At 39.1% G+C, this 26611-nt stretch overlaps 1 protein-coding gene and 1 long non-coding RNA gene across 5 annotated transcripts in view; one reads left to right on the top strand and one right to left on the bottom strand.

Moving 5' to 3' along the window:
* The window catches only part of LOC121721166, a 67012-nt gene extending 57059 nt beyond the window's left edge, over positions 1-9953 (top strand). For 3 of the 4 annotated variants that reach the window (XM_042107870.1, XM_042107868.1, XM_042107869.1), the window contains 2 exons: positions 2661-2770; positions 7888-9953. In XM_042107870.1, coding sequence (XP_041963804.1) covers positions 7919-9460 — 1542 coding nt within the window. In that variant the 5' untranslated portion in view covers positions 2661-2770; positions 7888-7918 and the 3' untranslated portion in view covers positions 9461-9953. Of the gene's footprint in view, positions 1-2300; positions 2771-7887 lie in introns of those variants that run through there. The other variant, XM_042107871.1, reaches the window with a different exon arrangement.
* A 13538-nt stretch (positions 9954-23491) lies between these two features.
* On the bottom strand, positions 23492-26611 carry LOC121721170. Its single transcript, XR_006034760.1, has 2 exons — positions 25830-26611; positions 23492-25609 (listed from the first exon to the last, which is right to left on the bottom strand). It is a non-coding gene; the product is annotated as an uncharacterized LOC121721170 (long non-coding RNA).

The following is a 26611-nucleotide window of genomic DNA, read 5'->3' on the forward strand; positions in this document are numbered from 1 at the left end:
TAGGGAGCTATCTATATAAACACCAAGATATTTGTATGATTGTACCTGTTTGATTGGTTGCTGGTGTATAGTTACTGGGTTGTGATTACCGACTGACTTTGGGTCAAAAATGATTTCCTCAGTCTTTTTAACATTTAGAATAAGGTGGTTGGAGTCACACCAATCAACAAACTGCCTTACTTCTGAATGATAGATGTCCAGGTCATCATTTTGTTGAAGTAAGCATAGAATTGTTGAGTCGTCTGAGTATTTAAAGATGTAGTTCCCAGGGTGCTTAGATGAGCCCTCATTAGTGTACAGAGTAAAAAGGACTGGTGAACTCACACATCCTTGTGGTGCCCCAGTACTAATAACTTTAATTTGGGATAGACTGGAGTTTACCCTGACCTGCTGTGTCCTGCTAGTCAAGAAAGAATGAAACCACCGTATAAGTGATGGATTAACGTCCAACACTTTCAATTTCTGGATTAATAGGTAGGGCTGGAGAGTATTGAAAGCGGAACTGAAATCAATAAAAAGTAATCGGGCATAGGATGACTTGTCTTCAAGGTGTTTTAAGACAAGATGCATGATGGAGGAAGTAGCATCATCAGTACATCGCCCGCGTTTGTAAGCGAATTGAAGTGGATCTAATTTACCATATACATCTATTTTCAGCCTGCTAACTATGTACTTCTCAAAGCATTTCATCACAACTGATGTTAATGCTATGGGCCTAAAGTCATTGTTTTCAGTGGGATTTGCCTTCTTGGGCACCGGGATAATCATGGAGCGTTTCCACAGGGCAGGGACTGTGTGAGTGTCTATAGACTGTTGGAAAACAGGACACCAAGCTGCAGTTAGCTCCTATGCAAATGTTTTTAACAAAAATGGTGAGATCCCATCTGGCCCTGCAGCCTTTTTTAACGGAGTGTGCCGAAATAGGCGTTCGATGTGTTGTGGATCAATCCACAATCTATGTGTCACACTATCAATGGGAGGTAGGGAGTCCAGCTCCTTGTTACACTTCTCAGAGAAGTCCTGTGTCTCAAATCTTAAATAAAAATGATTTAAGTCATTGGCCACTTTGGAGTCATCAAGTGATATAAAGATGAATAGAACTGGAATAGATGACAATCGAAAACTCATGAAAACGCACGATCTGGACATTTTATCTGGACATTTTAGCAAAACTCGGCTTTTGATGGTTGCCGCTTTGGGTCGAATCAGTGACGCATGCACGTCAAGTCAAAACCAGGACATTATTTGTTTATTTTCATGGGTTTATCACTAGGTGGCAGTCCTGTTAGGTCACTTCCCGGAAACGTTACAGGCAACACTTCTTAGGTGTTGAAGGGGGGGGGGGGGGGGGGGGGGTTGAAGAAAAGGATATTGCAGCAGGTGCATTTTCACCAGACAATGCTGGATGAGTCCACCTTTCTACTAAGACAAGATGACTCTAACCACGACAATCAGGGGAGACCAGAATCACCACACAATCAGGGGAGAACACACACCAGGTCAAAAACATTAGAAAGAGTGACTGACCACTGTGCTGAGGAGGGAGTTCCATCTCCACCACGGGCCGGGCCGAGCGGAGTGGGTAATAGACTGAGTCGCGCTTGCAAGAGGGTGATAGTGACACAGACGTTACCAACCAAGAGGAGGAGGAATTATGGAGCCCGACAGCAGTAGGTCCCATGGTGGTTTTGTGAACAGAAAAAACTATATTTATCTTACACAAGTCCTTTGACCCAAAAATGTAAGTGTCAGAAGAGTGACAGGCTCAAACAGTCTATATTTCAAGACGCTATATCTCTATTTCTAGAAAAAAAACATAGATTTTGATGAAAACTAGCCACTGTTTAGCTTGGGATTTCTCAGGAACAGAAACATGTAGAAATAAACAGTTTGTACCCACTGAGAGCTTAAAGTCTCACCTTTCAAACGAAAGTACGTGTCCATAGCTATAAGATAGAATACGCTGTGGCTCGCTGTGGTCAACAATGCTGGCACTCTGGGCCAAAGTTCCCGAAAACAGTACGGTATTCAAAGTGTTAATTAGGGACCAGCTTTCCTGATTGGCACTTGACCTCACCTGCTAGATGTCAACTCTGAGGATTTGCATTCTGTGTTCTGTATGGGATGGCTGACGAGATGTTATCTAGGCTGGCATAGAAGGCTTCTTTGATGTCATTGTGTGAGTCCAGAGTGGGAGCATATGCACTCACGACAGTGGCCATCCGGTTGCTATCCAGTTTTAGCCGGACTGTCATTAGGCACTTGCTGATGCCCTGGGGAAGTTCAATAAGTTGCCTAATACCAGGTTATTTTTTGATGACACGCACACACATGCCTTCAAACCACAAATTTCCTGGTGCTTACGACAGTCTATATGCTCTTAAAGCAGAGAGGTTTTTTTTTTGTGTGACTGTGTATCAGTGGCCCTGTGTGTCAATGCAAATCACTGAAAAATGTCTATATAGCCACTCCTACAGAACACAGAATTCAAATCCTCAGTTGACATTTAGCAGGTGAGGTCAAGTGCCAACCAGGTAAGCTGTCCCTTCTTAACATACTGTACGTCTTAACATATGAAAAAGGGTGAAGAAGACAGCAGTAAGCACTTTGAGCACTTTCACAACCTTTTTAGGGAATTTCATTAGCTTTTTTATTTTCAGGCTTGTGAAGATTGGACAGGAGGGGAGTGCTTGTGACAGGAGAGAAAGATCAGGAGTGGTCTTCAGAAACAACCGGTGATCCCTTAGCTCCCCGTACTTTGTTACTGGAGGTAAGCAAAGCATTCCTGCTGTAACTAAACTAAGCAGTCCGATTTGTATTTAGTGGCAATTCTTTTCCATGTTATGGTTACGGTTCTTGGCCAACATTTTTGTCCAAAGCAATGCACAATAATAACAATAAACATTATCATTAAAAATGACCAGTTTGGAGTCATGTAGCCTATCTAAAATACTAATAATAGCAATAGACTAATCAACCGACTATCACCAACAAGGAATCTCAGAAGTACAGAGTCTTGACTGTGACCTGTGTTAAAGGCCGGAGCAGATGCTCTTCAGAGAATCACAGAACTGCAGTAGGCAAGAGGGATCAGAGAGCTGGACCATAGAATTAAAATAACAAGGTGTAGATCAGTAAGTGTACAGGCCAGTGAGTGAAGGATTTCAAAAGAATGTGATTTATAGCTACATGGTGCCTATTGAAACCCATTGGTATATTTAAATTGAATTGATCATTGAGATTATGTAATACTTTGGCTTTGGTCAAGATATTTAGGTACCATTCCAAGGAAATGGATTTTCATAATGTTGTGGTTGTTTTGTCTATTTGAAATACAAATGTCTGTGACTTCTGGAATAAAATAATTTAGTATATTTTTCCATACCAAACACAAAGATGATATTGTGTGAAACTTACATAATCAAATAACATTTTCAACAAAATGCTTTGGTTTTTGGTTTTGGGGTGATTGAAGACTCTCGGACTTAGAGTGCAGGTAAAGTCAGAGCTCTGGTGACTATTCCTCAATTGATCACTTAGCATTTGCCAAAGTGCTTGAAAAATATGTAATACTCTCAAAACATTGTACTACAAAACAGAAAGAACTGAAAAACCAAAATGCACCAAAACAGGAGGGTGAAAGTCCTCAGATAAAAAAGACAACTACAGCAAGACAACAAGATATGAAGAGGTGGACATTGTTTTGGAATGATATAACAAAGCATATTAGTTTGTAGGCCCATATTTAAAACCTCATAGTAGTCTATATTCATTTTTATTTAACTACTGAGAGGTTTATTTGACTTTAATATTTTGGAAACACGTGCAGCCGCATGTCACCACCGTTTCAGGCTTTAGAAATGTAGCCTGTAGTGCCAGTAAAGTGCTCAGTCTTTCAAGCCTCAGTCTGTCTTTCAAGTTTCCCCCACCCCCATATGCAACGCTCTTGTTCATGGAAAATATCTCATGTCAACAATTTGTCACAAAAGTATATTGATGTGAAGAGCTCTTTTTTAAAAATTAGTTTTCTAAGTAATTTCAGTGGAACTGTAGTTGGGTTATTGTTATTATGACCGCCGTTTTGGTGGGTATGTAGCCACACCAGACTTTTACGGAAATGTTTCATTTGGTCCAAAAGGCAAATAATAATAATAATAATAATAATAATAATGATGATGATAATGATAATAATAATAATAATGATGATATGGATGATGATGATGATGATGATGATGATGATGATATGGATGATGATGATAAAAATGAAATAAAAATAAATATAATGATAATAAATAGAAAGAAAAGAAGAAGGGGAATGTATGAATAATAATAATGATATAAAAGGTCTAAAATATCAGTCAAAGCAAGAACATTGTATAACAGCCATATCATCAATCATACCCTTGAATTGGTCTAGTGACACAAACCTATCTAATTTCAATAACTCTTGCCATTTATTCCATTTATTAGATGCAAAAAATGTAAAAGCTAATTTACCAAATTCAGATTTAATTTGAGGAGTTTGAAGTGATATAAACTAAACCCCTGTGAGCGTGTATTGTGACTCATTTGTGATTTGCCCATTTCTAATGGAAAATATACCTGAATGATAACCTGTCTATGATGCATCCTAAACACTGGGCTGGGACATTTCTGTTTGCTAAATAGGTTTTTCTGCTGTTGATTCGCTCACAGTCCTTGGTGGCCCTGTCAGTGCTTTGTAATATGTTGCATTAAGACCACAAAAAGTCTCAAAAAGCTAACGTTCATTCCCAAACACCCTCTAGGCTACTTCAGTCCTCTATTTTCAAAGGTGTTCCAAGTAAGGAGGAGCATGGCTCAAAGTAAAGTAACTAGGACTGAGACGATGTAATTGACTACATAAATTCGTCAAAGTGAATAATTTGTGTCAACTTGCAGCAATGTAGATTTATTCATTATTATTATAATTATTATTATTAACGCACCCGTGATCTACATCTCCATTTAAACCAAATATTTTAGAGCGCACTTTGAGAGATGTAGGCCTATCCAGGGCAGGGCTGTAGGTACATATATTAAATATGTTGCACATGCTACAAAAATCATTCTGTGTAATGGATGATTCACCAACATTACACCGGTCTGATACAGTTTTGCCTATGGCTATACATGCGTGAGACTGAGACGCTTGTTTGTTTGTTTGAAGTGTGTGTGTAGGGTGTGAGAGGGGAATCGATGTGCTTTGATTCCAGCTTGGTAGTTGTAGTCTATGTGATTAAAAAGCATGTGTGTGTAAAGTATCCAAACAATGATAACACTTTCATTATGGCTGCTTTAGCCACAGACCTTCAGCTACTGTATGTGTATGAACAGTCTAGCGACGCATTTCATGAAGGCCCTTTTGGACATGTCAGTTATTTGCACCACTAGTTAGATGTAAAACTACATTTCGTTTTAGACTACTGGTATTTAATTTGTGTATTGACAATAAAGTTGAATATCATATGAAATAAAGGTGACTAAAATCTTGCACATGTAGAAGAAGAAACATTCACAAAAATCCATGGCATGACCTCTCTTCTTGATAGCTGTTGAAAACTGCATGGAACTGACAGGGATTGTTTTGTTTATTAATAAATAAATAAATAAATAATTAAGTAAATAAAAATAAAAAACATTCTGATACCTTCTGCTTTTCCCAAATACAATGTAGCCTACAGGTGTACATGACCTTTCATCAGTTCAGTTGCAATGGATGAACTGTGATGAACTGCCCTACTTGTGATTGTTTAGAGATTTTAAAGGTTTTATAGCAATGCTACACATTTTTTGCCAAGTGCTACAAATCTATTCACCTTTGCAGCGCCAGTACTTTCTGTGCTGCCCGCACACACACATACACACACACACACACACACACACCCAGGCATGCCAAACAAGCATACACAAAATGTCAAGAGTGGGGGATGGAGTAGAAGATGGAGACCAATTGATAAGTGTGATTTATTTTCGCGGAACATATGTACAGGACTGAGCGGCGGTCATATTTTGTACTGCTATGCGGTACATCTAGTTTAGATTAGATTAGATTAGATTCAACTTTATTGTCATTGTGCAGAGTACAAAGTACAAAGCCAACAAAATGCAGTTTGCGTCAAGTGCAAAAAAGCAGAAAAGTGCAATGCGATATACAACGTATAGACAGGTGGTGCATAGGCAGGACAAGAAATATAGTGCAGTGTAGACAGTAGTATGCAGTTGGTTTACAGAAGGTGGTTTAGAGTAGTATAAATTAGATATAAATATGTGCAGTGTATTAGCAGTTACTTTATGAGAGCAAAATACTGTAAATATGGCTATGTAATATAGGAACAATGTATGAACAACATATATGTGCAATGTAGTAGCAGTAACAATATAATAGAAGTAATAATAATATAGATATATGCAGTGTATTAACAGAATATGTTAAGAGAAAAACAGAATAAATATGGATATTCAATATGAACCATATGTACATTATGTACAGCTATGTGCAGTGTGGTAACAGTACCATTGCAGTGCAGATACAGTAGCATTATAAGAGTGTTAAGAATAAGTGTATGTGCAGGATGGAAAGCATGAAGAGCAGGGAATATGGCTATGTATGAGTATGAAGAGCAGGGAATATGGCTATGTATGAGTATGAAGAGCAGGGAATATGGCTATGTATGAGTATGAAGAGCAGGGAATATGGCTACAGTATGAGCATGAAGAGCAGGGAATATGGCTACAGTATGAGCATGAAGAGCAGGGAATATGGCTACAGTATGAGTATGAAGAGCAGGGAATATGGCTACAGTATGAGTATGAAGAGCAGGGAATATGGCTACAGTATGTATGAGTATGAAGAGCAGGGAATATGGCTACAGTATGAGTATGAAGAGCAGGGAATATGGCTACAGTATGAGTATGAAGAGCAGGGAATATGGCTACAGTATGAGTATGAAGAGCAGGGAATATGGCTACAGTATGTATGAGTATGAAGAGCAGGGAATATGGCTACAGTATGAGTATGAAGAGCAGGGAATATGGCTACAGTATGTATGAGTGCAATTACAGTATGTACATTTGTAAATAAGTAGAACACTATGGGTGGGATAGGGTAGTGCAATTTTACAGGTAGTGCAATTTTATTGCGTTTTGGAAAAGAGCTCTTCCTTGTACATTTGAAGTGGGTACACTAAAATTGTGTTGCTTTTTTAGTGAGTAGACAGCGTATATCACATAGACTACACCACTGCTTGTAATTTACTTGAGTGTTTCCATTTTATGCTACTTAAATTTTATATATAGGGGTGAGGGTCAGTGAAACTGTTTGTGTTATTATTGTAACGCCGAATGCCCTGGTGGTGCAGACAAGGTCAAAAGATTAAACATTTTTACTGGGATATGTTTCTTTCCATTGCAAGGGCACTTCATAGTGGCACATTATGTCTAAGAGGGCACTTTTTTCCCCATTAGAAAGGCACCTGTAGGGAACCTCAAGTTTATCCTATTTTACAGTAAGGACAACTATCACATTTTTCCCACTGCAGGGACATCCATTAGGAAACTTCCCTAAATTGATGGAGGGACACCCTTTACTTTACTGCATCACATTTTATCCATAAGATCCAGCACCTTCGGTGGCACTTCTTTATGCTTTCTCACATGTAGTACAATATTTGGGGTTCATTCCACTGCATTCTGAACTCGACATGGCACCCTTTGGAACACTGTCATGTAGGGATAGCCTATGCACTCCATAATGGCACCCTTTGGAACACTGTCATGTAGTGATAGCATAGAAGGCACTCCATAATGGCACCCTTTGGAACACTGTCATGTAACATTACTGTATAAATATGTATTTCTGTTTTGCAGGCAAAGTGGGCTAAACTCCATCAGCACCATAATGGAGTCGAAACGGAAAAAAGATTCAGTCAGATTCGTCTCCTGGAACACTTGTGGAGTCAGAGACACTGCAGACTTCCCCCGCAAGTTAGAAAAAATAATTAAAGAACTTGATAAGCTGGGCACTAGTGTTGCATTTCTCCAAGAGACTCACATTGGACCAAACAGCAGACAGACAGACATCCTAAGGTGTGTCAGTGGCTGGCATTACTTCTTTACAGTGCATCATCCTCGAAGTAAAGGAGTTGCTATTCTGATAAAGGAAACTCTCAATTATGCATATGAATTCCATGATGAGGATTTTGGAGGCAGCTACATTGTCCTTGTCTGTCAGCTAGATGGCAAATACTTCACATTTGTGAATGTGTACAACCATATCAAAGATACATCAGTCCTTCGTAGGCTGACACAGTATCTACATGACAATGCTAAGGGCATTTTAGTGATAGGTGGGGATTTCAACACCATTCTACATTATGACTTTGACAGGAAATGTCCAACTGGTCATAAGGAGCCTCTAAGGCCTTTCCTGGAGGAGTTCATCTCCTCTCTGAATCTGGTAGATGTGTGGGGTCGATCACATCCCACCGATAGACAGTTTACCTATTTTAAGGGGAAACTCATTCAAAGCTCAGGAAGTATGCATCCAAAGAAAGCTCAGAGAAATACATACAAGATAGCATCTCGCTTAGATATGTTCTTTATGCCATGTGATGATATGCAGTACTTAAAAAAATGCAAGATTTACAACTCAGACATTTCTGACCATGACCCTGTACTTTTAGAAATCCAGCTCCAACCTTTGACAGTTGTACAAATGCCCTTGGAAATTCCTAACGATCCTATCACCCATGAAGCAGAGAGGGATTCATTTAAAGTGCAGGGTGAGATCAGTGGAGCAGAAGTCCTCACAGCCATCAAATCCCTGAGAGAGTGTAGGGAGATATTTGATACCCGCCAGTTAACAGGACACAACAAGCGTGCTCTAATAAACCGTCTGAAGTTGGAATTTAATGACATGATTAGAAAGACTCGTGATCGCAAAGCAGTGCAGCCTGGAAGTATTGAATACTTGATCTTCACCACCATACTTGCCAGGCGCTTGGAGAGATACATTAGGCCGTCGTTCAAAAGCAAGTCCAAAGTTCCAAGTTCAAAAACAAAGACCAATCAACCTGAACCTAAGATATACATGAGAAATGTGAGAATTCCAAAGACTATCAAATGGACACACTTACAAAAAGCAATCACAGCACTGAAGCGAATCCATCCAGCTCCCCCACGTGTTCTCGATATTCTAAGGTCACTGCTTGGGGACCTTCATGGGAATCTTAAACTCCCTAAGCACTCCCCTCTTACTAACGCTATACTGACACTGTGTCTAAAATGGCTGGCTAAAGAGTTGAAAAGTAAGTTGGGAGAGTGTGAGGTGGATGTGTGCCGGCATAGGCTGAGCGTGCTGGTCTACATGCATTCAAATCCAGACATGGAAAACAGACTGGATAGGGTAGTGTCCCAATTCCGTCAACAACTACATTCCTGAAATCAGTCATGAAATATAGTCCAGAAAATCAACCAGGATCATACTTGGTAGAGGGTTAAATGGTGCAGAACAGTTGAACTTGGAAGCTAAAATGCCCAACCAGGAAGTAAACATGCCTAAACCTGACTTTTCTGCTTTTTGGTGGATGCTTCCCTGTGTGTTATAGGGACTTGGAAAACAATTCACAAACATCTGAAGTAAACTAGTCAGCCAGTGCCTACAAAACATTTAGCACTAGAAGATACAATTAAAAGTGTAAATATTAACTGGAAGTGGAAATTTACTGGAAGTGGAAATTTGCTTTGTGCTGAAATGTTAAATGTATTTCTGTCAAATCCTGATCATTTTGTCACATTTTATGTATATCACATAATTGTACCCATTAATCTGTAAAATAGTTACTCAAATAATAATTAGAGAGTTTGGATCCAAAACGTTATATCCTCCATTTAAATGAATTTTCATAAATTATTTTTGTATTTTGTTTTCCCAAGTGATTTCAGTAGAACTGTAAATGGGTATTGTTATTTGATTTATCTTTACTCAACGTTAGAGATATAGGGCCCTATTTTTGTGATGCAAAACCTGACGGAAAGCGTATTATTATCCCAACGCAAAGTTGATTCTTATCTTACACTCGATTTTTGCGCTGTGCTCATCTCTTTTATTGAACAATGTGCTCAGGAGTGTGACAATTAATGACCTAATGTGTGGTCTGGCAAATATCTAAAATCGCTATTGTACGTATGCTACACTATAATGCATTACGCCACTGACCAATAGAAACCTGGTCAGAAATCCATGGCGAGTTGTTTATGTTATTTTAACCATAGACTGTATATATAGTTCTATATATACAGTCTATGATTTTAACCCTTAGAACCCGATTGACGCAAAGTGCGTCAAAAAAGACACCTTTTCTTCTCTGTTACATTGCTCCAGAACTGTTCATCGTAGCGAGATGACACCTTTATTGCATGACAGAGCAGAAGTGGCTCTGTCATGCAATAGAAGCGTATTACTCTCGTTTGAATTACTCACAGACACGTGATCGGATAGATATGCCACGCATGTCAGATGAAAGAGGAGACTCAGAGCTATCATTTGATACCAAGTACATCCTTCTGGGTTATAAAACAGATGAAGTGACAGCAAAATAATAACTTCATATAGCTGGACTTACCCCACGTTTTTGTTTGTTCTTGTGGTAAAGCATGTTTATAATCCAACGCTATTGTGTGTTTCTCTATGGCAAAGCATGTTCATAATCCGGTTTTGCAATCCTAGCAAATTCCTGCATGGCATCCAATTCAAGGCTCACATTGCATCCCAATTTGTTCAACAAAGAAACACCTTTTTTGCCTTTACTTTGTTCATGGCAATGCAGTAAAAAGTTGAGAATCATTATGAGTGCATTCACCATAGGCACGCAGGCTAACACGCAACCTCGGGTCAAATCAGGTCAGATCAGTTGTGTCCCAGATATGGAGCGCAGAAAGGTCATTTTTCATCACTAAATAAAAAATGGCATTTATTTCCGTAAATTACACACCACATATTTCTGTAAATTGCTCAGCCCCAGAGTATCCCTCCAACATGGCAATTATATTGCCCGATTCAGGGCAGTCTGCCCTACACACACATAAAATGCATGTAGAGCTATGAGCTTGCTGTGGTGAGATACATGTTGAAATATAAGAATTTTTATAATACGATCAATGCTAGTACTAATACATGAAATGATGGCAGATCTGAATAGCCTAGACTCTGTTGAAAAAACAATATATAATATGTGTGTGTGGCACTTACAATGACCAGAATAAATCCTTATGAATAAAGGTAGTGAAAATGCCCTAAAAACAGCTTAGGGTTCTAAGGGTTAAGAGCGCATTATCAACAATGATATGGGCGGGTGCACAACTACACCCTGCTTCTCTCATCCACAGGAACGAGCACCAGCGCACATCCATGCTAAACATTACTAACTACACGATTACAATGGGAAACATAATTATAATAAAGATATTACAAAATACATCTCGCAATGAGTTATTCACCATCATTTGCAAATTGCGAATGATAAAATAAAAGTGAATAACTGTTTTGTTGTTAACTATGGTGAAGTTAGTTATGTTCAAATAATAGACAAGTGCAGATGCGTGTAGGCTATATACTCTGCTAGGTTTTAGTAAAGCATGGTTTAGTGGAATATCTGTTCATATGTTCCATACAGTCTCACATGCAAGCAGAGTCCTTCGCCGCTGACTATCAAAATACTGATGCGCTGTTTGAAGTTGCGCTGCTTGCTGTTAAAGGGAATGACAGATGTCATTCTCATTAGTTTAAAGTATGTTATGCCCAAAACACACCCATGACTGATTAAGAAACATGGGAATGCCTCGCTGCGCCATCCGTCTGATGTTTGATAATGAAAACATGTATTTTAGACTGCGAAAATAGGGCCCCTAGCGTTTTGGAACCAAACCCTTCAATTACTCATAAAAAAGCTTTACTCAAGCATTAATAGGATTTTGAAAAACCCAAGTGTGAGCCTTGTATTTGCCATGTGTACATTTCTATCTGTGCTAGCATATTAAAGTATTGTTGTGTGCTGATATGTTAATATAAGGGTGAACATTTTTGAACTCTTGGAATGAAATGTTATTTTGTTTTGCACATAACATAACGGTGCCTGTCTTGAATACTAAATAATGAATGACTTTGAGTAATGTCTTCCACATCTAAGAAAATATTTTGTAACCATTGCAAACTAAAATAAAAATGTGTTCTTTCAATACCCTTTCTGTGCTATTTACATCATGTATGCCAACAAAAGTTAAGGGTAACACTTTATAATAACTACACACAATTCATCATTTATTAAGCCTTCGTTACTTATTAGTTAATGGTTTGTTCATCATTAGTAATTTCTAATTTATCATGAGTAAAGAATTTGTTCACACAGTTATAAATAGTTTGTTCATAGTAAATAAGCCTGTATCTAAAATATGCTTATACATTATTGTTAATACTTAATAAATGATGCAATAATATGTTTTTGATTAAGTAATATTTCCATTATTTAACGGTTGTTACATACACATGCACTAATGATGACTTAGTTAGGGTGAGGATACATATTTTATAAACCACTTCCTAATACTATAATTCATAACTCAGGAGTTACAAGTGGTTAGTTAATGATATTTTGTGAGCTCATCTAAAGTGAGGACGTTTTATGCCTTGCAACACATTTACAAATGAGTTATAAAGTTTACACTTGCATTTATTAATTTAGCCGACACTTTCACCCAAAGCGACTTACACATGTCAAATTAAAGGGCAAGGCCACATTGGTGGACGCCGGGGTTTGAACCCCAACTTTATGGGTTACTGCATGTTAACCCGGCTCCCTATCCACTACACTACCTCTGCCCAGTGGTATTATAACAGTAAATTCAAAAATATAATATAGATATGTGTGTTTACTATGAACAAACCATGTTTAACTGTGTGTAAACATGATTTACAGATGAGAATTAATGTAGGAATAATGCTTTACAAACGAAGAATACATGTTTAATAACAGTGTGTAGTAGAAGAAAACAGAAACTCTTGCATAATTGTGGGGGTTTCTATCTGGGCCAAGGTAGTGTAGTGGATAAGGAGCTGGACTAGCATGCAGTAGCCTGAAAAGTTGGGGGTTCGATTCCTGGCTTTCACTGTTATGTCAATGTGTATGACGCTTATCTGCTAAATGAATGAATGTGAATGTAATCTTTACAACTCATTTGAAAATGTGTTGCAAGGCATAGAAAGTCCTCACTTTAGATAAGCTCACAACATATCATTAACTAACCACTTGCAACTCCTGAGTTAATCATGAATTATAGTATTAGGAAGTGGTTTATAAAATATGTATCCTCACCCTAACTAATCATTAATGCATGTGTATGTAACAACTGTTAAATACTAGAAATATTAATCAACAAAATATTATTGCATAATTTATTAAGTATTAACAATAATTCATAAACATATTTTAGATATAGGCTTATTTACTATGAGCAAACCATTTATAACTGTGCATACAAATACTTTATTTATGAGAATTAACATAGGAACAATGCTTTACAAATGATGAACAAAGCATTTTGTAATAGTTTGCAACTGGTTTATAATAAGAAAATGATGTTGTTTCATTACTTATTAAGTATAAATCATGTACTTACAAACATATTTTTTGGATAGGCTTATTTACTATGAACAAACTATTTATAATTGTGTGAACAAATGCTTTACTGATGATAATTTATGTATGGACAAGAAATTACTAATGATGAACAAACCATTAACTAATAAGTAACAAAGGCTTAATAAATGATGAATTGTGTGTAGTTATTATAAAGTGTTACCAAGTTAGGATATAATATAGGCTAGACTAATCACAAAATGAGTGATTTGGAGACCTATGGCCATTTCCTGGTATAGGAATTATTTTGCAATTCACTTATGACATATAATAAGGGCAAGAAATGGTCTCTTTCAACAACATGTCGCAATTGAAGACAATTTTTAGCACACACTTTGAGGAACTCCTCCACAGCTTCTTCAGGGCTGGTCAGTCTCCCAGATCTTGCTTCACCCAACGGGGTTTTGGTGAACCTGTATGGGTCCTTGATGTAGCCTTGATGTAGCACATTTGACCTCTTTCTCCTTTCTCAGCCTTAAAGACCTTGTGCAATTGCCTCAAAGTCCAGTGGTCAGATCTTTTATGCCCTCCTTGTCTTTGGGGCTAGCCTGTTTGTACTGCTTGTTGAGATGTATATTATATACAGGTGCTGGTCATATAATTAGAATATCATGAGAAAGTTTATTTATTTAAGTAATTCCATTCAAAAAGTGAAACTTGTATAATGTATACATTCATTCCACATAGACTGATATATTTCAAGTATTTTTAATTTTTAATTTTGATGATTATAACTGACAACTAATGAAAACCCCAAATTCAGTATCTCAGAAAATTAGAATATTGTGAAAAAGTTCAATATTAAAGACACCTGGTGCCACACTCTAATTAGCTAATTAACTCAAAACACCTTCAAAGGCCTTTAAATAGTCTCTCAGTCTAGTTCTGTAGGCTACACAATCATGGGGAAGACTGCTGACTTGACAGTTGTCCAAAAGACGACCATTGACACCTTGCACAAGGAGGGCAAGACACAAAAGGTCATTGCTAAAGAGGCTGGCTGTTCACAGAGCTCTGTGTCCAAGCACATTAATAGAGAGAGGCGAAGGGAAGGAAAAAAGCAATAGGGATAACCGCACCCTGGAGAGGATTGTGAAACAAAACCCATTAAAAAATGTGTTCACACATTTTTCACAAAGAGTGGACTGCAGCTGGAGTCAGTGCTTCAAGAACCACCACGCATAGAGGTATGCAAGACATGGGTTTCAGCTGTCGCATTCCTTGTGTCAAGTCACTCTTGAACAAGAGACAACGTCAGAAGTGTCTCGCCTGGGCTAAAGACAAAAAGGACTGGACTGCTGCTGAGTGGTCCAAAGTTATGTTAAGTAAATTTAGCATTTCCTTTGGAAATCAAGGTCCCAGAGTCTGGAGGAAGAGAGGAGAGGCACAGAATCCACGTTGCTTGAAGTCCAGTGTAAAGTTTCCACAGTCAGTGATGGTTTGGTGTGCCATGTCATCTGCTGGTGTTGGTCTACTGTTTTTTCTGAGGTCCAGGGTCAACGCAGCCATCTACCAGGAAGTTTTAGAGCACTTCATGCTTCCTGCTACTGACCAACTTTATGGAGATGCAGATTTCATTTTTCAACAGGACTTGGCCAAAGCTACCAGTACCTGGTTTAAGGACCATGGTATCCCTGTTCTTAATTGGCCAGCAAACTTGCCTGACCTTAACCCCATAGAAAATCTATGGGGTATTGTGAAGAGTTAGATGTGATACGTCAGACCCAACAATGCAGAGGAGCTGAAGGCCACTATCAGAGCAACCTGGGCTCTCATAACACCTGAGCAGTGCCACAGACTGATCGACTCCATGCCACGCCGCATTTCTAACATTCTAAATTTTAATATGGCACCTGTACCACACACTGCCTGTGTGAAAACTGACATTGGGACATGGACAAAGTTATCCATAAATAAATCTACATTGGTTAAAGCATACACTCACACTACACTCTGGGGGCATGTCCGTGAGCCCCTATTTACATGCCCATAGAGTGTAGTGCTGTAGCTGCCTGGCTGTGTTAGCTGCTAGTTGTAGCAACTAGAGCTAGGTAAAACCGATTGTTTTAGTTTTGTTTGGTACCAACAATACTCGATGACCTCAAGAAATGGAGATCTATGTGAAAACTCCCCGGATTTCTCCTTTAAGCCATATGTGTGAGTTGGAAAAGTACCCTGTACTTACAAATAAATTCAGAAATACATAAATGGAACAGTAGATAATGTCTGATAGTATATTTGACTGAAAGTACATGATAGGCCTAACATATGGTGAAATGTGTTTTGACATTTATAGTTCATTTTTTGTTTTTTCTTCTCTCTAATTCTACAGTTGTCCGACTGTGATCTTCAGTATAGATTAAGTATGGTTAGTATTGGAGTATTGGTTAAAAAAATACATGTTGATGATGACAACCGAAGGTGAAGTGTGGCATCTGTGCCTTTTGTCTAGTATTGAGGTGTCGCCCGGTGCGTATAGTCTCCAAAAAAACGTAATACTCAAGCGAAGAAAGGGGAGATCGCACACAGGGGCTGAGTAGTTCCAACAGTGTATTTTAAAAAGCCGAAAAAACAATTACAGGCCACATAAGCAAGGGGTAAACGTTTCGGGTCTAGCCCTTCATCAGTGTTCCTTGTATGTGACACGTCACAGGGCGCAGCGGCCATTTATAGGCTCGCCTGCCAATCACCCAATAACCCCAAGACATATGAGTGCATTCGGGGTCACAGTGTATCCAAATCACCAAAATTACATCACAAATCATTACAATTACATACAAACATGTACAGGAGATATAACCGCATTTGTATACAGAAACATAAAGTCACACATTTTTTTTATATTATGATGACAACCTAAACATCTAGGCACAGGGGTTTGGATAAGTGCAACCTCATCATATAAGACTCCCAAACAATTTACATTTAAATGGTATATCATCACAGATAAAATGCATATGCCAGCAGGCAGCAGCACTAGACAAAGGTCTGAGTGCACCTGTCTTTCTGAAGTTGTTGGGGAAGTTACAGGTTGTGTATTGGGCTGCTATACAGTATGTTGGCTGTTTGGGTACATTGTTTACATGCTGTTTTACTTGCAGCCTGCTACTATAACACTTACATTTACTTTTTAGGGTTTAAGTTTCATCTTCTCTGAAATGCCATGGAAACACGAGTTGTTCCTCATACCAAGGAAGTGGTTAGATTTCTGTATATGGCATTGCATGCATGCCATGCTGATTAACATTACATAATGCTGTAGTGTACACACACTACGAAAGAAAACAAAAAGGTCAGACTTTTGTATGCAACTGTTATTGAATTTGTGATGTTCACCCCAAATATACTAAGGCAGTGCTTATTGTTATCCACACATGAAATCATATTGTTCTAGCCTGGGTTTTCCCATGCTGCCTTGCGCGCACGATTTAATTCACGCTGCTAGGCAGCCTTGATTCCATGGAGCAAATTTTTGCCTCAGTTAGGGGACCAATCACAGAACGGAGGGAGGGCAGCAAGACGATGACGACACATCGTAGCCATTATGAGCCACGTACAGACGCATTTGATAGACATTCGTAGTGCCCAATAAACGGCTCTGGGCATTCGTAAACCACGTCTCAAATACGAGAAAATGAATGCCTAGTTCCCAGACCCCGTCTCATTTGAGATGAGGGTATGACGTTAGCCAGGCTAATATTGTTCTGCAATAAAATGAAATTATGTATAACATCAAACAATCATTGTTTAGCAATGATCAGTTGTCCATTTTGATTTAGTTCTGTGACTAGCATATCATATTAAAACATTTATAAAAATTATAAATTAGAATGTTGTGGTTTGGAAAAAGAAAGACACACATACTTTGTTTGTAGAGACACAGAAGCAACCTCACAGAAGAGTGGAGAAACAGGTTTGATAACACACATTTACATAACACACATTTACATTTCCTGTAGTGTAGATGGTGTTAAATGTGCACCACCTCAATATGATCAAAACATTAAACCTCTTTCCACATCTCCTTATCCAGCCACAAGCTTTTCACATCAGAGTGCCTTTAAGATACTGTACCTGATCCGTTCGACTGTTCTATTATTACATAAAAAAGATTGTTGGAAGATATTTTGTGGCATAATATAATGTTTATTACTATAATGTATTTCTGTTAATATAATGTTTTACCATTAGATTAAAATAGAACAATGTGGTGGAATCTTTTAGTTGTCAGAAACTTCGGTCCAAAACAATGTATAGGTATGAGTTTGTATGCCTGAAAGAAATCCAAGACGGATGTATCAGATAATTAACATATTTTGATGCGCAAAAGGAGTGCATTTGAAAGAATGAGTTCCATAATGACATGTCATGTCATGAGAAAGAACAGGATCCAGATTCATTTTGGAATTTGGCTTCACTTTTTTTCACTTTGCCAATGTGAGATAGGGATGAGGTACCCTGGCTGCAAATTACATTTGCTGCCGTTAGGGTGTGTCTAGATTTCTAGGTTAGGGATGAGGGTTCACAGGTAAAGAAAGTGAAACCAAATTCCAAAATGAATCTGTATCCTGATCTTTCTTTACCATTGTGGTAAAGGGTGAGGGTCAGTGAAACTGACTGTTGGTGTTATTATTGTAACACTGAATGCCCTGGTGGTGCAGATGAGATTACGTTAAAATGCCACATGGCATCATATGTAATCTTTACTGGGGTATGTTTCTTTTCTACTGCCTAAATTGATGGTAGAAGGGACACCCTTTACTTCACTGTATCACATTTTAAGTTAAGTTAAGGTCATGTATGGTCATGTAGGAAGTTCCTATGTGTTCTCTGCATTTTACCCATCCGGGGGCACACACACTCAGAGCAGTGAGCTCACTACGAGCATCCACACTAGGAACACACACACACACACACACACACCTGGAGCAGTGGGCAGCCCTTGATCCGGCGCCCGGGGAGCAGTTGGGGGTTAGGTGCCTTGGTCAAGGGCTGTGGATGTAGGATAGCGCTATTCAATCACTCCCCCCACCCGCATTTTTTCCTAGGAATCCAACCGGCCACCCTTCGGTCACAAGTCCGATTCCCTAACCAGTAGGCCACGGATCCACTTTATCTTTATCCACTAGAGGAGCACCTACGTTGGCACTTCTTTATGCTTTCTCATATGTACACTGGCCTGTAGGGGCAGCATAGAGGGCACTCCATCATGGCACCCTTTTCCAATGGAAGGGCACACATAGGAAATGCCAAGTATAGATCATTTTAAGGGGCAACTTATAGGGCATTGCATCACATTTTCAACACTAGAACAGCACTCATTAAGACACATTTTTTACTCATTTCAATTTATTGTTTTAAGGGGGACTCTAGAGAGCTCTGTAACATTTTTCTCATGTAAAGGCTATAGGATACTTTTGAGAGCAGTTTAATGGCATTACGGAGGAAGCGGTTGCCTTATGTCTCAAATTTCAAGTTTGTGCCTTCTTCTCATCACAAGATACTGCCTATTGAAGCCAGGGATGGATTACTGCACGGGCCTACCAGGCCCAGGCCCAGGCCCAGGGGCCCAAGGGGTCAGGGGGCCCTGAAGCCCAAGCCTTTGCATGGAATCATTGCCTCAAAATCAACAAATCAGGATGTAGGCTATGAATCTGATTGAATTTACTATTGGCTATCAAAATGCCCTTAATACATCTGGGCCCAGGGGCCCAAAAGTTAATAATCCGCCCATGATTGAAGCACTACATTTTTGCTTTGATGTCATTCACATGGTGGCACTATTCCACAAAAGACTTCAAGAGTGATGCTCCTCGAAAAGCTAATTTCATAGAAATATTGTATATTGTCACAATGGTCATAATCCTTTACCATTACTGTATAAATATGTGTTTCTGTTTTGCAGGCAAAGTGGGCTAAACTACATCAGCATCATGACTGAGTCGACACAGAAAAAAAATCAGTTTTGTCTCCTGGAACATTCGTGGCGTCAAAGACGCCCAAAAGATAGACAAAATAACTAAAGAACTTGATAAGCTGGGCACTAGTGTTGCATTTCTCCAAGAGACTCACATCGGACCAAAAGACAGATGCATCCTAAGGTGTGTCAGTCACTGGTATTACTTCTTTACTGTGTATGATGCTTCAAGTAAAGGAGTTGCTATTCTGATAAGGAAAACTCTCAATTATACATACACAATCCATGATGAGGATTTTGGAGGCAACTACATTGTCCTTGTCTGTCAGCTAGATGGCAAATACTTCACATTTGTGAATGTGTACAACCACGTCAAAGATACATCAGTCCTTCGTAGGCTGACGCAATATCTACATGACTATGCTAAGGGCATTTTAGTGATAGGTGTGGATTTCAACACAGTTCTACAGTATGACTTTGACAGAAAATACCCAACTGGTCATAAGGAGCCTCTAAGGCATTTACTGGAGGAGTTCATCTCCTCTCTGAATCTAGTAGATGTGTGGGGTCGATCACATCCCACCAAAAGACAGTTTACCTATTTTAGGGGAAGTATGGATCCAAAGAAAAGTCTACAGAGAAATAAATGCAAGATAGCATCTCGCTTAGATATGTTCTTTATGCCATATGATGCTATGCAGTACTTTAAAGAATGCAGTATTCATGAAAGTGACATCTCTGATCATGACCCTGTACTTTTACAAATCCAGCTCCAACCTCTACCAGTCAAGCCCTTTTCTATTTATCTCCGTCCCATCACCCACGAAAAAGCTCAGAAAAGGGAGTTATGTAAAGTAAAGGGTGAGATCAGTGGAGCAGAAGTCCTCACAGCCATGAAATCCCTGAGTGTGTGTAGGGAGATACCTACAGTATATACCAGTCTGTTCACAGGCCACAACAACAAGCATGCTGCAATAAACAATCTGAAGTGGAAATTTAATCACATGATTAGAAAGCATCGCAAAAGAATGCAGCGTGAAAGTATTGAATACTTGATCTTCACCACCATACTTGCCAGGCGCTTGGAGAAATACATTTGGCCGTCGTTCAAAACCTCAACAAAACCCCCTAAAACTAAAAAGCGATTTAAGCCATGTATCAAAATAATTCCAGAGACTATCAAATGGACACTCTTTGAGAAAGCATTCAAAGCACTGGAGTCAGTTCATCCAGTTCCTCTACCTGTTCTCTACACTCTAAAGTCATTGTTTTTGAAACGTGGGAAGATTAAACTCCCTAAGCACTCCCCTCTCACTTTTGCCATACTGACAATGTGTCTAAAATGGATGGCTGAAGAGTTGAAACGTGCGTTGGGAGAGTGTTAAGGTGGATGTTTGCCGACATCGGCTGATCATGGTGATCTACATTCATTCAAATCCAGACATGCGAGACAAACTCGATAGTTTACTGGCAGAATTCTGTAAGCAACTACATTCCTGAAATCAATCACCAAATATTGTCCAGAAAATCAACCAGGATCGTACTTATAGAGGGTTCAATGGTGCGGAACAGTGAACATGGAAGCTAAAATGCCCAACCATGAAGGTGCTAATTATGCCTAAACGTTTCTGCTTTTTGGTGGATGCTCCCTTGGAAAACATTCCACAAAACACTGAAGTAAACTAGCCAGCCAGTGCCTACAAAAAAATGTTGCACTAAAAGATACAATTAAAAGTGTAAGTGGATAAGTCTTTTACTGGAAGTGGAAATTTGCTGTGTGCTGAAATGTAAAATGTATTCCTGTCAAATCCTGATCATTTAGTCACATTTGATTTATTGTATCACATAATTGTACCCCTCAATCAGTAAAATAATTACTCAAATAATTACTTATAAACAAACATTACTCAAAATAAATGGATTTTGTAAAAACCAAAGGCATTTGCCATTTGTACATTTCTATCTGTGACTAACATAATAAAGTATTATTAAGTGTGCTGATATGTTAACTGTATTCCCGTTAGGTGGTGAACATTTTTGACACATTGCCTACTCTTGGAATAAAACTTATATTTTGCACATTACATAACTGTACCTCTCTTTAATTCTAAACATGAATGACTTAGATGTGGAAGACATAAGGAAATATATTGTCACCATAGCTAACAAAAATAAAAATGTGTTCTTCAAATACCTTTATTGGGGAGTGGAAAACAAACTTGTTTAGAAGATTCACAGGTTGCATGCTTAAGATGTGGGAAGGAGTTGCCAAACATGCATCAATATGGAAGGGCTGGATATTCACACAATATACCATTGTAAGAAATACACTATAGCATGAAGTGTCACAAAGAAATAACTGATTGCGGAAAATTTGACCAGAAAATGGACTTTCAGGGAGGTTCAAGGCAATGCATGTGTAACGGATGCCAGCTGTGCGTATGCCAGCTGTGCGTATGGAACGTTGGTAAACCTCACTCCACGACGCCTCAAGAGTGCTGCTGGCATGCGAGCCAGTAGCCTGGGCAGTAGCCCAAAAAGCGCTCGCCTCCCGATCCGAGGTGCTGCTGTTCGTGGGTTTGAGTCCGGGCGTGTGCAGGGCTGAATCGCGCAGGTTCAACACAACGCAGGTTACATATGCTAGTGTTGTTTGCAGTCCTTTGTGTTTGGACAAAATCTGACACTATAAATGATATTTCATATAATTCAGAAGGTCTTTTAATTTTCTTTGAGGAAAGACAAATAACTTGTATTTGATGCTGCACTGTGGTCTTGTGAAAAGGGATGGTGGTGTAATTGTAAAGATGTGGGAAATGGCCATCATACTAAAACACTGTGAACACATGTACGCACAGAGAGACTTGTGCCTATAGCTGTGGGAGTAGACTAACACTGCCCTCTAGAGGACACAGGAGTAGGACGCCTCCTGAAGGTTAAACACAATGACTTCCTCTCTCTCTCTCACACACACACCTCTGATAAATGAGGGGTGACACCCCCTCTCCCATCCAGCCCTGGGTCAGGTCATTACGGCAGCTCAGAGCGCCCGACATCCATTCTTCCTCTCCCACCAGAGACGCACACACAGGTCCAGGACGAAGGTGTGCAACATAGAAGATTAATGGAGATTTGATATAGAAACTTCAGGACTCCAGCTTACACAATACACAGGATAATGTGCAACATAGAAGATTAATGGAGATTTGATATAGAAACTTCAGGACTCCAGCTTACACAATACACAGGATAATGTGAGTGAGTGTCATGAACTAGTTAGAAAGTATGAAAATGAATTGATTTAAAATCACAACAGTCAGTCAGTCATATCTATACAACTGCAATAACAGTCACTTCATTCTGATATGTGACATCTTTATACAGTCTTGTACTTTTATAGAGGTTAGCAAGAGAGCCTTTCATTTCCTTACTTACACATAAAATACACGTAAAATGCTGAAAGATCAAAAACAAACTGAGCCAGGACATTACCATGCATGAGGATGCATTTATGCTGCAGTTTTTCTCCCCTTCAGTTTTCCTCCAATTCCTTTCGGAGATGAACAGCAAGATGCTCAAGTCCTACGAGACTGATTCGCAGCATCACCTCATCAGAATAAATATGATCACATAAAAATATGCCAGGCATACACGTACGTTCGTTTACACATGCCACTAACTGAATATCAATCAGGACTTATTCCTGCTGATCTGACAAAAAATAATGATACAGATGGAAAATTCAGGTAGAATTTCACAAAAAAAGAAAAAAGAAACACACACACACACACACACACACACACACACAGAGTATAACAACTAGAAGAACAATGGTTAGATAACCAAAAATACACAAGTCAATAAATACAAGTCATAGCTTTTATTTTGTTCTTTTTGCCTTATAAACACAGACCGCAGTTCTTCATAGAAGATGCTAAATTCTTCACTAAAATGTGAAAAACAAACAAAAACACAATTGTCCAGTATAAAAAAAAGTTGATTCCTCTATGAACTGATTGTACTGTGCTCCCAGAGTGAAATCCACTCTGATTCTAGAATTCCATAAATATCAGAACCTCCCTTTCAGCATCTGGAGGAGGGAAATATTTACAAAACATAGACAAAAAATAGAAAATGACATGGCCGTAAATAAAAAAGTTTTTTGTTTTGTTTCTAGTAACCATATGATTGTATATAATCCATTTATATATTTTTAAACCTTGATTTTATCACACAATTCCAAAACCTTAATTTACTTCAATTAACAGAACCGCTCTGTACTGTTAAATGAGAATATAATCATAATCAACAATTTAGTTGTCAAAACTAAGTGATTTAATTTTACATATTTTTCTATCATATTTTTGTTTATCAAAACAAAATGAAAAAATATGGGAGACACACTAATAATTCACAAAGCTATATCTAGAAAGACATACACTACTCTGTGAGCTATAACAACAGTTTCAGATGATTATAACTACAAACCCTTCTGTTGTGTAAAAATAAATTCTATCTCTGAATATTTTAAATTATTTTACCAAACAAGTATTATTATACAAAACGTATCAAAATTTGGAAAGTACCAGCAATGCGCTGTCAGCTTTTTTTTCACCATCTTACACCATCTTTTATACAGGGCAACAACACAATCGCTTTTCTGGGATGTAAAAAAGCTCAGAAGGAACAGCTAACTAAACACCACAATTAAAAATAAAAGAATGCAGCAAGTAAAATATTAATTTGACTGGATAAACAGGGATAAGTGCTCAGAAATATCTAACCATATTCAGTTATCCATTGTAAAGATGAGGGTAAGTATTAAACCAATCATATTCTTCAGTACTGGAATTTGGTTTGTAAGATGTGATGATCTGGGGACTGATCTGGGGTGAAACCAAGGGAATAGTAACAGCTTGTCTCTTTAGAAATCCAATCAGTGGGTCAATCGTGTCATTTCCAGCAAGGTCAAATTCAGGTTACTCCAGATTATTTTTCAGATTATTCCTAAAAAAATCTAGTCTATTCCAGATAAATCCAGGTCATTTCAGAGAAATCCAATTTACTCCAGAGGAATCCTGTTAAATGCTGGACAGTCCATGAGACCCTTGAGATCTCCCGGAGTGGGCCATGTTTAGAGATCCTGACATCCTGTCCAAGAGGTGTTACTCAAAACAGGCCATCTTGTGCACGTCTCAGTCAGAATTACACAGCTGGATGAATAAATGTTCCTCCACTTCAGTATTTAGGTCATTTCCATTTTGTAGAGACCTCTTCAAAAACAATGCCAGAACCTAAACAAAGTCCACTAAGAAGGGAAAAAAGCTGGTAGAAAAAAAAACAATAACAAAAAACAAAGTCAGCCACAGTGTCTGATGGTTGACTCAGTAGTGTTTGAGGAGGTCAGGGTGAGAGGTCAGAGTTCGCGGTCCACTTCTTTCCTCTTTGGCTCAGTTTGGTGATTATGTACAGCAACAACAGAGGGGGGGGTAGAGGGGGAAACATTTAACAGAAAGAGGGAAGGAGAGAGAGAGAGAGAGGGAGAGGAAGAAAACTACAAAGACAGGAAGAAAAGCCATCTATGATTGAGGAGTGATTAAACACAAACTGGTCAGACACAAGACTGGTGTTCTTTGAAGGCCAGATTAGAGTCGGTCTGTTACAGAGGACTCTGAAGTCAGAGAAAAGGGGAGAGGAGAGGAGAGAAGAGAGGGCAGAATGGAGAGAGAGAAGAGAAGAGAAGAGTCAGTGGACAAAGAGAAAAGATGAGAGGAAATGGAGCCAGAGATTAGTGCCACTACAGGAACTGCAGAGATTTCTTTTACACACAACTTGTGAATCCTCCCTCTTTCTTTGTGTAAGTGTGAGTGGATGGGGCAGGGAAATCAGACAGACAGGAGAACTACGAGCAGAGAGAAAAGGAGGAGAGCAGGACATGAGGTGCTCTTCACAGGATCAACTCCACTGCGAGGGGCCGGGGTTCCTGACACAGACAATGAGAGGGACAGAGAGAGAGTGAGACACAGAGAGAGAGACAGAGAGAGACAGACAGAGAGAGAGAGACATTTATACATGTGAACTCTTTCTAGAAGCTTCCATCATTTTTTTTACACAAGGCAGTGAGGGTGTAAATGAGGTCACACACACACTAATGCAAAAGTGAGTTCCCAATACAGCTTAACTTCTACAAACTCTTACTGTACCTTGGTCTCGCTCTGGTCCAGCTGTTGCTGAAAGAAAGAGAAAAGGGGGAGAAGAGAGGGAGGTGTGGAGGGAGAGAGAGAGAGAATTATTATGAAGTAAGCTCTTTTATTACTTTCTGAGGATAACTGCAGCCTTGTAAGGCATCTGTGAGGAAGGCAAAGAAATGACTGGGGAGAAGTATTTACCATTACTCAAGCAAAAATGTCATGAAAAATTACTAACGGCTGCGCAACCCTAAAATACGTCCCCAATGCAAATTCTTCTAAAGGTCGTCTGGAAGGGGGGGGGGGGTATAACAAAAGGGAACATATAAATGATAATGTTGAGTGGAGGAGTGAAAAGAAGGGAAGAGAGAGAGAGAGTAAGAAGGTAGAAGGATGAATGTGCAAACTGAGAGGGTTTAGATTATGAAGGGGAAACGGATAACGAGCGGAGAGGAGTGAACAAAAAAGAAAGATGAAGATGGAGTGACAGAGCGAAGAAGAGGGACTGACGGAGGGGTGAAAAGGAAACAGGGAAGACGGGAGAGGAAAGCAGAGGGAGGAAAGGAAACAGGGAAGACGGGAGAGGAAAGCAGAGGGAGAAAAGGAAACAGGGAAGACGGGAGAGGAAAGCAGAGGGAGAAAAGGAGACTGAAAGAAGGTCAGCCAGCCGCAGGGAGGACGGGGAGAGACGGGGTATTTACGTCTGAGTGTCACTTCCTCAGCAGGGGGCAGACTTAAAGAAAGAATGGAGGGAAGAGGGAGGGAGGGAGAGAGAGAGAGAGAGAGAGAGAGAGAGA

This window comes from Alosa sapidissima, chromosome 10 (genome assembly GCF_018492685.1).
Source record: "Alosa sapidissima isolate fAloSap1 chromosome 10, fAloSap1.pri, whole genome shotgun sequence".
NCBI lineage: Eukaryota > Metazoa > Chordata > Actinopteri > Clupeiformes > Clupeidae > Alosa > Alosa sapidissima.